This window comes from Microtus pennsylvanicus, chromosome 20, assembly GCF_037038515.1.
Source record: "Microtus pennsylvanicus isolate mMicPen1 chromosome 20, mMicPen1.hap1, whole genome shotgun sequence".
NCBI classification, from domain to species: Eukaryota; Metazoa; Chordata; class Mammalia; order Rodentia; family Cricetidae; genus Microtus; species Microtus pennsylvanicus.
The window spans coordinates 11519371-11532426 of NC_134598.1; the positions used below are offsets into that span (position 1 = coordinate 11519371).

At 35.4% G+C, this 13056-nt stretch overlaps 1 protein-coding gene across 1 annotated transcript; it reads right to left on the reverse strand.

The window, feature by feature from the left end:
• Nucleotides 1-11819: 11819 nt before the first annotated feature.
• On the reverse strand, nt 11820-12767 carry LOC142838591 (olfactory receptor 6C74-like). The gene has a single exon (XM_075954092.1). The coding sequence runs from the start codon at nt 12756-12758 to the stop codon at nt 11820-11822; it is 939 nt and encodes a 312-aa protein (XP_075810207.1). The 5' UTR covers nt 12759-12767.
• Between the last annotated feature and the right edge of the window lie 289 nt (nt 12768-13056).

The window sequence follows — 13056 nt, forward strand, 5'->3', positions numbered from 1 at the left end:
TTCTCTTGTTTCTTAGCAAATCTACAAAAGCACAAAACTAATATCACATTCAGGAAAATATTTGTTTCTTTTTTACCCACAAAAATCTCTATTCATATTTTCAGATTCAATATTCAAGCCCCTCTTTGAACATGTCCTCTACCACATCACCATGTCTGTCAGAGCTCTGAGGTTGGTGCAGAGTTCGGTACATCCTTCTTGCCCATTTACAGGTCGTCAAATGCTTGTGTGCTATCTTTGTATCCTTCTGTGGCCCTCCATTCAAATTTTCATTCTAAACCCATAGTCAAGATTTAATTTTGTTAACATCTCAAGTTAATTTTTGTCAAGTCAATACTAATTGATTTAATATTCTAAGGAAATCATTCACAATGGTCATATTAACTATTGCTTTAGAAATTTATATATACTAGAATAGAAAATTTCTAAGAAGGCAAAATTTCTATTATTTTTTTAATTTATTTATTTATTAAAGATTTCTGCCTCCTCCCGCCACTGCCTCCCATTTCCCTCCTCCTCCCCCAATCTCGTCTGCCTGAAGAGCAATCAAGGTTCTCTGCCCTGTGGGAAGTCCAAGGACCACCCACCTCCATCCAGGTCTAGTAAGGTGAGCATCCAAACTGCCTAGGCTCCCACAAAGCCAGTACGTGCAGTAGGATCAGAAACCCATTGACATTGTTCTTGAGTTCTCAGTAGTCCTCATTGTCCACTATGTTCAGCGAGTCCAGTTTTATCCCATGATTTTTCAGACCCGGGCCAGCTGGCCTTGGTGAGTTCCCAATAGATCATCCCCATTGTCTCAGTGTGTGGGTGCACCCCTTGCGGTCCTGAGTTCCTTGCTCGTGTTCTCTCTCCATCTGCTCCTGATTTGGACCTTGAGATTTCAGTCCGGTACTCCAATGTGGGTCTCTATTATTACAGAAGAACTATTTCATGCATTCATGTAAAATAAGTATCTTCTATGCCAAGGCTGAAGCGGTAAATGGCACAATTCTCAAGACTGTGTCACCATCTAAACCCACAAATAAACACTGATTCTCCTGAATGGCTTCACATTACAGTCTTCTGACTTAAATCAAGCCTGATTGGGGAAAAGGGGAAATATAAGAGTGATGTAGTGTGTGTGTTCTATAGAAAAGTGGTGCTGCAGATAAGTACTCCAACCATTTCTTAAAACTACACGTTTGGACAGCACATGATTTGTATCTGTGGTTAAATATAGTTTTATTTTAAGCATTCTAAGAAATTTTTATCACAAAAATATAGTGTTTTAATTGATCTTAATAATTAGAAAACCCATAGAACTTGGAATTTTAGATATTATGAAACAGAGCCAAATCACCCAATAGGAGAATCTAAATTTGGCATTTAAAAACACATACAAAAACACCTAGAAAATCAAACTGTTCAATTTTCTAGCTAATCAATTTCTGTCTCATAGATCTAATCCCAGGGTTTTGCACATGCTAAGCAATTATTGGACTACAGTGCTCTTGTCTCAACTCATAAATTCTTTTGTGGTTTATGATGTAGCGTTTCAGATAGTCAATAGAAACACACAAAGAATAATCTTGATATTGTATTCTAAAGAACTATTGTATCCTTGCTAATATCTCCAACCCTTCACTTTGATGTCAGGTCCCTGATGCTTCCTTCATATACATTTCATTATTATGTTAAAGTTGATATAGGCAGTAGAGAGCGCTTGTTGATCTCCTTGTTATTAATAAAACTTAAAAATATATAAAACTAAAGAAAAAACATAATATAGTGGAAACAGAGAAAGATAAAAATGAATTTGTGTTATGGTAAAGGAAATGTGAAGAAAAAGAAAATGCATGGAAGCTAAACAACAAATGATATATGAAATATTATGCAAAATTAAAAGATAAAAGCTATATCTGAAAAGAAGAGATTACATTATAAATTTTATGCTTACAGTTGGTGGTGATACTGTTGCTGAGATGAATTTTGAATATGTAGATATCTTATAAAATAATAATACTGAAATATAATGCCAACTATCACTTAAATAAATGAAATTCTTGGCCCCACTAATAATTGTGTATATAAAAAATCAGTAGTTTACATTCTCTATACCTGGAACAAATGACATTAAATATAAAAATATATTCAAGTTTGTGTTTATCCCAAATGATCAAAGTAAGAGTGACTATTTTCAGAAGTCAAAGCTTTGAAAACTCAGTTAATAAAGGTTTTTGAATGAACTTTAAATCTTCTTACTAAAAGCTGTTACATCTCTTTCTTCTAATAAGATCTGGTTTTCGGGGCTGAGCCTTCTTTAGGTACTCTATCCTATCTGTCCCTATGTAAAGCCTACTGCAGTATAGGTATTTTCAAGCAGAGTTGTTAAATGTCCATTAAATTTGTGCAAAAAAAAAAGACATTTAGTAAAACATTCAAGGAAAATCTCTTTCTTGGTTGCTTTTGTTATTACAATGAAATAGTCAAATCAATTTAAAATGGACACTCTACAATAATATTTTCTGTTTTGAGGATATTAACAAAAATATTTCTGATATTTCAACCTTTAATGCATAAATTAATTTTATAATGCTGAACACATAAAAACACAAAGAGATAAATAAAATTAGAAGATGAGATGAGATGCCTTCACATAGATAGTGGTGGGGGTCTCTAGACAATATACTAGCCATATGGCCCTGAATAAATCAAAGAACAGTAATAATTCAACATGTTTCCCCCAAAAAGAATACATGGGTCTTCCCTTCATGGACCATATCTTTTAGGTCCTAAAATTGTTGGATAAAAAAATAAAATGTTCCTGTTAATGTAGGTCATCTCAATTACAACACTGAATCAAATTTACAGTCATGTGGTGGAATTCCATCTCACCAAGATACTGTTTTGTCTGACCTCAACAAACACATTACCATGTATTCTTGAAAAAAAAATGACCTACGGAATAAAATAACACATGCTAATAAGTGCAACTATGTTCATTAGATGAAATGTTACAGAATATTAAAAAAATCAAAGACTTTCATTTTAGGTTATGATTGTATTGATTACTAATATTTCACCACTATCCACGAATCAAATGGGAATGACAAAAACACCAACCCTTTGACTGTTCTTCAGCTTTGTCAGTAAGTCACATGTGCGGATTTGAGCAAGCTGTCTGCCCATAGCCCAGTCCATCGTTGTTGTGTACAGAGAGCACTGATGATCCCTCTTCTCCCCGAGCACCTCATTCTACCTCCAAACATGTGATTGAACAAATGTTCTTTTGTAGTTGTTATTTTTAATCAATTTATCCCATTTTGATATGAAAATAAGCCCCGTCACCCTCTTTTCTACAGTTCATTACAGTTCACTTGTGAGACATTATAAACCTTGCTGAATGTGACATACAGTACTATATAGTCCTCAGGGAGAGTTTTCTTGTGTTAGTGCTTACTGAATTATCATGCCCTCTGACCTGTTCAGCCCTCATAAAAATGACTTGGAAAAAATAATGATGAATTATAATAAGATTCACAGATACCAGGTAATTGGCAGTAAATCACAGATTCTTGGCCTCTCAGGTTGCGATGTAAGACCAAATACAAGAAGATGAAATTTAGTAAAGAAAATAATGGTAGCCTTTAAAAAAAATTACTGTCTTATGAGACATAGAGGATTTATTTCCTAATGTCCTACAAGAAAATCTCACAAGAATGAAGAGTCCTCAGGGTAACTGAGAACTAAGAGCATCATTTCCTGAGGGACTGCCAAATTGTATGATACAGAAGTGCTTTTTGTAAAATCAGACCTTTGCATGTGTATACACTACATTCATTTTTTTAAAATTTATTTATTATGTATACAGTGTTCTGTATGTATGTATGCTTGCTGGCCAGAAGAGGGCACCAGATAACATTACAGATGGTTGTGAGCCACCATATGGTTGCTGGGAACTGAACTCAGGACCTCTGGAAGAACAGTCAGTGCTCTTACCCTCTGAGCCATCTCTCCAGCCCCTACATTCATTTTTTTAATACTGCTGCCAGAGTATTGTTAATAGATTGCTTAATGCTTAAATGCTTATCATAGGCCCACATTTTGAAATCACTGTTACATAATTCTGAGTTTATTTCAGTGTAATATGAAAGATGAAAATATAAGATAATAAAAGAGAAGCCTGTTTTAGACACATTGGCCTTAAGAGAAATGTGTTAATCTACAAAGTTATGGTGTCCTTTTGGTTTATTTGCATAACACTATATCTTGTCAAACACACAGCAGTTTAAGAAGATACTTCAAATCTATTTACAGCTCTATCATTTAGCCCTTCTTTGTGAACATGTATTATAGTTCATTTAATCACTTATATAAGATAACTAATTGGTTTTGCTTAATTTAATAATTATGGCAATGAATAAAATTATGGAGACTTGCTTTTTCTCTTTTTTTCTTTTTTAATTGATTTTTGTTTTTTCTCTTCTTGGTCAAAAATAAGGAGTTTATAGGTGTGTGGATTAATATTAAGTTCTTCTGTTTTATTTTATTGGTCCATCTGTTTTGATGCCAACCCACACTGTTTTCAATATTATATCTCTATAGTAGAACTTGAAGTCAGGAATGGTGATACTTCTGGAGGTTCCTTTCTTGTACAGGATTGTTTTGGCTATCTTGAGTTTTTTTTTTTTTTTTTTTTTTTAAATATTTATTTATTATGTATACAATATTCAATCTGTGTGTGTTTACAGATCGTTACAGATGGTTGTGAGCCACCATGTGGTTGCCGGGAATTGAACTCATGACCTTTGGAAGAGCAGGCAATGCTCTTAACCACTGAGCCATCTCTCCAGCCCTATCTTGAGTTTTTTGATTTTTCATATGAACTTGATTATTGTTCTTTCAAGGACGGTGAAGATTTGCATTGGTATTCTGTAGATTGCTTTTGATAAGATTGCTATTTTTATTATGTTGATTCTACCTATCCAAAAGCAAGGGAGATTTTTCCATTTTCTGATATATTCTTAAATTTCTCTCTTCAAAGACTCAAAGCTCTAGCTAGAACTTCAAGCACTATATTGAATATATTTGGAGAGAGTGGAAAGTCTTGTTTTTTTCATGATTTTAGTGGAATCACCTTGAGTTTCTCTCCATTTAATTTGATGATAGTTGTCAACTTTCTGTATATTGCTTTAGTATGTTTGGATACATTCATTGTATCCCTGATGTCTCCAACACCTTTATCATGAAGGGATATTGGATTTTTTTTGGATGCTTTTTAAGTTTCTAATGAGATAATTATATGTAGTTTTTTTCTTTCGGTTTATTTACACAGTAGATTACGATGACAGATTTTCTTATGTTGAACCATCCCTGCATCTCTGGGATAAAGCCAACTTGATCATAGTATGTTTTTTGATGTGTTTTGAGATTCAGTTTCCCAGTATTTTATTGAGTATTTTTGTGTCAATGTTCTTGAGGGAGATTGGTCTGTAATTCTCTTTCTTAGCTATATCTTTGTATAGTTTGGGCATGAGGGTAACTGTAGCCTCACAGAAAGAGCCTGATGATGTTCCTTATGTTACTATTGTGTGGAAAATTTTGAGGACTATAGGTTTGAGTTCTTTTTTTTAAGTTCTGGTGGAATTCTGCCCTGAGCTGTGGTTTTTTTTTTTTGTTAGGATACTTTTGATGACTGTTTCTATTTCCTTAGGGGTTATAGGTCTATTTAAACTGTTTATCTGTTCTTCATTCAATTTTGATATGTGGTATCTGTCCAAAATATTGTCCATTACTTTTAGATTTTTTTCAATTTTGTGAAGTACAGGTTTTCGAAGTATGACCTAATGATTTTTTTGATTTCTTCAGTGTCTGTTGTTATGTCCCCCCTTTTCCTGACTTTATTAATTTGGATATTCACTCTCTGCATTTTGGTTAGTTTGGATAAGGATTTTTCTATCTTATTGATTTTCTTGAAGAACCAACTCTTTATTTTATTGATTCTTTATATTGCTTTCTTTGTTTCTATTTTATTGATTTCAGCCCTCCACTTGATTGTTTCCTGATATCTTCTCCTTCTGGAGAAGTTAAGTTGTTCCTATGAGATTTCTCCATTTTCTTTATGTAGGTACTTAGTGTTATGAATTTTCCTCTTAACACTGCTTTCATAGTTTCCCACAGCTTTGGCTATGTTGTGCCTTCATTTTTGTTGAATGTGTAGGAAGTCTTTAATTTCTTTCTATATTTCTTCTTTGACCTGGGATAATTCAATTGAGCATTGCTCAATTTACTTGAGTGTGTAGGCTTTTGACAATTAGTGTTGTTATTAAATTCTAACTTTAAGTCATGGTGATTCAATAAGATACAGGTAGTTATTCAAGTTATTTTGCATGTGTTGATGTTTTCTTTATGACTGAGTATGTGGTCAGTTTTAGAGAAGGTTCCATAAATTGCTGAGAGGAAGGTACATTCCTTTGTGTTTGGGTGAAAAGTTCTGTAGATATCTATTAAGTTCATTTGATTCACGACATGTTAGTTCTCTCATTTCTATGCTAAGTTTCTGTCCTGAAGACCTGTCTTTGTGTGAAAGTGGGGTGTTGAAGTCTCCTACTATTAGTGTGTGGGGTTTGATGTGTGACGTAAGCTTTAGTAATGTTTCTTTTACGTATGTGGGTGCTCTTATATTTGGGACATATATGTTCAAAATTGAGACTTCATCTTGGTGGATTTTTTCTGTAATGAGTATGAAGTACACTTCTTTATCTATTTTGATTGCTTTAAATTGAAGTCAGTTTTGTTAGATATTAGGATAGCTACACCCACTTGTCCATTTGATTGGAAAATCTTTTCCCAACCCTTCACTATGAGATAATGTCTGTCTTTGAGGTTGAAGTGTGTTTCTTGAATGCAGAAAAAGGATGGATCATATTTTCTTATCCATTCTGTTAGTTTGTTTCTTTTTATAGATGAACTGAGTTTGTTGATATTAAGAGATAGTAATGACCAGTGATTGTTTATTCCTGTTATTTTTCAGTGGTAGTGTTTGTGTAGTTCCCTTCTTTGGGGTCTGCTCGTATGAGGTGTGAGGTTATCTGTTGCCTATATTTTAATGGGTAAAGTTAACTTCCTTGGGTTATAAGGTTGGATTTGTGTATAGGTAATGTTTAAATTTAGTTTTGTCGTGTAATATCTTGTTTGCTCCATTTATGGTGATTGAAAGCTTTGATGAGTATAGTAGTCTGAGCTTACATCTGTTCAAGCTTTCAGAGTTTTCATTGAGTTTTCAAAGGAAAAATAAAATGCCAAGAAGATATTGTAATTCTAAATATTTATGTATCAAACACAAGGGCACTCAAGTTTGTAAAAAACATATTAGAGAAAAAAATCATATATTGTCCTCAGACACTGAATGAGAGAGACTTTAATACTTCACTCTTACAAATATACAGGTTATCCAGACAAAAACTAATAGAGAAATACTAGACCTTTATGTTATAAACAAAATGGACCTAACAGATATTTCACTCAAACACACACAAAAAAATTAAACCTTTTCTCAGTAGCTCATGAAACTGTTCAAAACAATGTACTTGGACACAAAGCAAGTATCAAAACACAAGAAAATTAAAATAACACCCTGCATACTATCTGGCAACCATAGATTAAAACTGGATATCACTAACAACAGAAAGTATACAAACTCATGGAAACTGAACAACTCCCTACTGAACAAAACTGGGACTAGACAGAAATTAATAAATAAATTTAAAACTTTTTATAACTGAATGGAAACCCAAACTATGGATAAGCAGCATATCCAAGTTTATGGAATATAATGAAGATGGTTCAAATAAGACAGCTCATAGCATTAAATACTTACATAAAAATTTGGAGAGATCTCATATTAATCATTTAATAGCATACCTAAAATCTCTGAAACATAAAGAAAGGAGTAGATGTTCAGAACTAATTAAATCAAAACTGAAATCAATAAAATACAAACAAACACCAAAGAATCAATGGACCAAAGAATTGATTTATGGAAAAAAATTCAATCAGATTGGCAACCCCTTTGTCAAATTACCTAAAAAGTAGAGAGGATCCAAATTAACAAAATTAGAGACAAAAAGGGGAAAATAACAACAGACACAGAGGAAGTCCAAAGAAACATAATGGCATACTTTAAACCTGAACGCTCTCAAAATGAAAAATCTAAAATAAATGATAATTTTCTTTTGTAAAGGTACTTTTTATTGTTTTTATTGAGCTACACATTTTTTTCAATCTGCTCTCTTACTCCACTCTCCCCTTCTTTTTTTTTATTTTATTGAGAAAAAGACAAAAAAAGTTTCAGCCTCCTCCCAGCTTCCCATTTGTCCTCCCTCTCCTTCCACCCTTCTTCCCCTCCTCCCTATCCTCTCCCTCTCCCTCTCCAGTCCAAAGAGCAGTCAGGGTTCCCTGCACTGTGCAAAGTCAAAGGGCCTCCCCCCTCCGTCCATGTCTAGGAAGGTGAACATCCAAACTGGCTAGGCTCCAACAAAGCCAGGACATGAAGTAGGATCAAAACCCCTTGCCAATGTCCTTGGCTTCTCATCAGCCCTCATTGCTTGCCATGTTCAGAGAGTCTGGTTTTATCCCATGCTTTTTCAGTCACAGTCCAGCTGGCCTTGGTGAGCTCCCAATAGATCAGCCCCACTGTCTCAGTGGGTGGGTGCACCCCTCATGTTCCTGACTTCCTTGCTCATCTTCTCCCTCCTTGTGATCTTCATTGGGACCTTGGGAGCTCAGTCCAGTGCTCCAGTGTGGGCCTCTGTTTCTATCTCCATCCAATACCAGATGAAGGTTCTATGGTGATATGCAAGATATTCGTCAGTATTGCTATAGGATTTCAGGTTCCCTATCCTCATCTGCCCAAAAAACTAACTGGGGACATCGCCTTGGGCTCCTGGGAGCCACTCTAGGTTCAAGTCTCTTGCCAACCCTAAGGTGGCTCCCTTAACTAAGAATTGTGCTTACGTGCTCCCCTATCCAACCTTCTTTTATCCCAATCATCCTGTTTCCCCAAGTCCCCCCCTCCTCCCCTTCTCACTATTCTCTCCCCATCTCCCCTTACCCCCATCGCACCCCACCCCCAAGATCACAATTTTCTCCCTGGCGATTTTGTCTATTTCCCATATCCAAGAGGAAAACTATATGTTTTTCCTTGGGTTCACTTTCTTATTTAGCTTCTATAGGTTCACCAATTTAGACTCCGTGACCCTTATTTATTGCTAGAAACCAATTATGAGTGAGTACATCCCCTGTTCATCTTTTTGGGTTTGGGTTACCTTACTCAGGATAGTGTTTTCTATTTCCATCCATTTGCATGCAAAATTCGAGAAGTCATTGTTTTTTTACCACAGCATAGTACTCTACTGTGTATATATTCCACACTTTCTTCATCCATTCTTCCATTGAAGGACATCTAGGTTGTTTCTAGGTTCTGGCTATTACAAATAATACTGCTATGAATATAGTTGAACAAATACTTCATGTTCTGGCTTTGTGGGAGCCTAGCCAGTCTGGATGTTCACCTTCCTAGACATGGACAGAGGGGGAAGGACCTTGGACTTTCCATAGGGCAGGGAACCCTGACTGCTTTTTGGACTGGAGAGGGAGGGGGAGAGGATAGGGGGGACGGGGAGAAGGGTGGGAGAGGGGGAGGGAAATGGGAGGCTGGGAGGAGGGGGAAACTTTTTTTTCCTTTTCTCAATAAAAAAAAATAAAAAAAATAAAATTACAAAAAAAAAGAATGTGATGATCTTTCAAAGTAAAGCTTCTGCATAGAAAAGGAACACTGCTCTCACTTCTAACAATACTTTGACATATCGCAAAGAAACGATTCTCTTTTCAGAGAAAACCATATGTGTTTCTCACTAAAGCTTTTGATAATTCCTTACACTTTCAAAAGAATGTGATTATCTTTCAAAGTAATGCTTGTACAGAGAAAAGGAACACTGCACTATCTTCTGACAATAATTTGACTTATCCAAACAACAAGTTCTTTTTTCAGAGAAACACTTGTGCGTTTCTCACAAAAGCATTTCATGAATTTATACAGTTTCTAAAGAACTTCATTATCTTTCAAAGTAAAGATTCTACATAGAAAAGGAACGCTGCTCTCAGTCCTAACAATACTTTGACATATCCGAAACAGCTGCTTCTCTTTTCAGAGAAACACGTGCATTTCTCACAAAAGCATTTCATGAAATTCATACACTTTCAAAAGAAAGTGATTATATTTCAAATAAAGCTTCTACAGAGAAAAGGAACTCTGTTCTCACTGCTAACAATACTTTGACATATATCAAACAACGGCTTCTCTTTTCAGAGAAACACTTGTATGTTTTTCTGATAATTTTTCCACCATGTTTTTCATAATAAAACAACCTTACTTGTATAGGTGCATTCTTTTTTTATTATTCCCATAAAAAAGCACAATGAAACTGAAATAAGTTTGTCTACAACGTTAGACTGTAGTGTGTCTCATTCTTTCAGATCCACGAATCGCAGTTCCAACAGAGATCTGGATGGGCTTGCTGAAAATTTGACAACTAACCAATAATTCTAATAACATTATCTCTGAGATATGCGTAGAACTATTTGTAAATTATAACAGTAAATTTAGTCTTAAAAATAAATATTTTCCATAAAATGTTTACAACTATAATTATGGATATAATATTCAAAGATTAATATATACATTTACAGATGAAGAATACAATAGTGGATAAAATCTGATATAATTTTCTTTTAATTAAAATTACTTTAATTAAAAATAAAGAATTTATTTTTTCCATGCTACTATGTAAGTGAGAAAACCACAGTGTCTTTGATGGAGATCTGAACACAACTTGTGGGAGTTGCTTTGTTCTTCTAATTTGTGGGTCTAGGGACATAACACATGTCAGAGTTGGCTACAAGGGCCTTTTCCTGATAATCCACCCCACTGGCTTTTAGTTTCTTCAAATAAAATATGAATGAAAACTAAAAGAAAATAAATAAAATTTCATATTAAATAATAGTTTTAATACGCTGATGGTAAATTATCACAAATATTAAGTACTGTTATAACCTTCCTATCAAATAATGCATCAAATATAACAAATGTGAAACATTATTTCATAGCCTTGACCAACTTGAATCTAAAAATTAATTTTGTTTTTTAGGGTTTTTTTTTATAGTTGGTGGAATTGGGACCCAAAGCCAGACCCTTTGTGTTGAGACACCCTCTACTTTTGAGCCAATCTCTAATCTGGGATGAATTTTTAGAAGACAGAAGAGACATTGCCAACATATGTTCAGCCAGGTGGTGAAGGCTCATACCTTTAGTTCCAGCACTTGGAAGGCAGAAGCAGGTGGATGCTGTGAGTTTGATGATTTTGAGGTCATCCTGGTCTACAAGAACTAGTTGTAGGACAGGCACCAAAATCTCAGAGAAACCCTGTCTTGAAAAACAAAAAAGAAAAGAAAAGAAAGAAAGAAAGAAAAGAAATGTTCAATATCTATCAGATATCACTGAGAGAATAGATGACTTTCAGGGAGAAAAAACTTTGGATTTAAAATAACATTAGCTTATATAAAGTGGAAGTTTAACACAATAGTAGTGTGCTGACCTCCAAGACTCAGGTCATGTTTGATTAGTTCCCTGCTCTCTGCATTCATATTTACTTCTAAAGAACAAACATCTTCTTTAGATGGGAAAATGAATAACAAAACACTGAGAAGAAACTGAAGAGACTTATGAACACTACTAGGTACTTTTAAGTCTCTTTTCTTTTTATAGCGAAATGGTATAGTCATTTCTTTGAGAAAGATGCAATCCTCTGTATTGTATTAATGAATGCCGTTTTCACTTGTTGATTCCTCAAGGTGTAGATAAAAGGATTCAGAAGTGGAGCCACTGAGGTGTTGAGCACAGCAATTCCCTTGGAAATAGATACTCTCTGCTTGATTGAAGGTTTAGCATACATGAAGATGCAGCTGCCATATGAGAGGGATATCACAATCATGTGAGAAGAACACGTAGAGAAAGCCTTCTTCCTCTGGCTGGTTGAAGGGATTTTTAGAATTGTTATGGCAATATAGGTATAGGAAATTATGACCAGTAACAATGTGAGGAAGAGTGTCACCAAAGCTGAGACAAAGCCCATCGTCTCCATGAGCTGTGTGTCTGTGCAAGAAATCTGTAAGAGTGGGGTGGTGTCACAGTAGAAATGATCAACGATGTTGGAAGCACAGAAATCAACATTTAAGCCTAACAGGAGTGGTGGAAAGATGACAAAGAAGCCAGCAATCCAACAACTGAGGACCAAATGCATACAGACTTTATTGCTCATGATGGTCATGTAGTGCAGGGGCTTGCAGATGGCCACGTAGCGGTCATAGGACATGGCTGCCAGCAAGTAAAATTCTGATGCTCCAAATAGGAAAGCAAAAAACACTTGTGCTAAACAATCACCATAAGGAATGGTTTTGTCCCCAGTTGCCAAAGTAGCAAGCAATTTGGGGATGCATGTCGTAGTGTAGGAAATCTCTAGGAAGGAAAAGTTCCGAAGGAAAAAATACATGGGGGTCTTCAGGTGAGCATCCACCAGGGTGAGTGTGATGATGGTCAGATTACCTGTGATGCTGAGCAGATAGGTAAGAAGCAGGAAGATGAATAAGACAACTTTCCACAGCGGGTCATCCGTCAAACCAGCTAGGATAAAAAATGTCACCTTTGTGTGGTTCTTCATTGTGGTCCTCTGGCTGTTAGCTGGTCTAAGTGGACAAGAGAGAGGTGGATAAAGGGAGGTTATCACTACAGAAGCGTGCTAGTGATAAGTAATGCTGAAGTACCCTAGTCGTTGAGAAGGCAAGGGTTCAGACAGCAACACAGTACTCATCAATGATCTAAAGAGAGCTGTGCCACTGAGCTGAACAGAGAATTCTCAACAGAAGAAGTTCAAATGGCCAAAAGACACTTAAGGTCATGTTCAACTTCCTTAGCGATCAGGGAAATGCAAATCAAGACAACTTTAAGACACCGTCTTA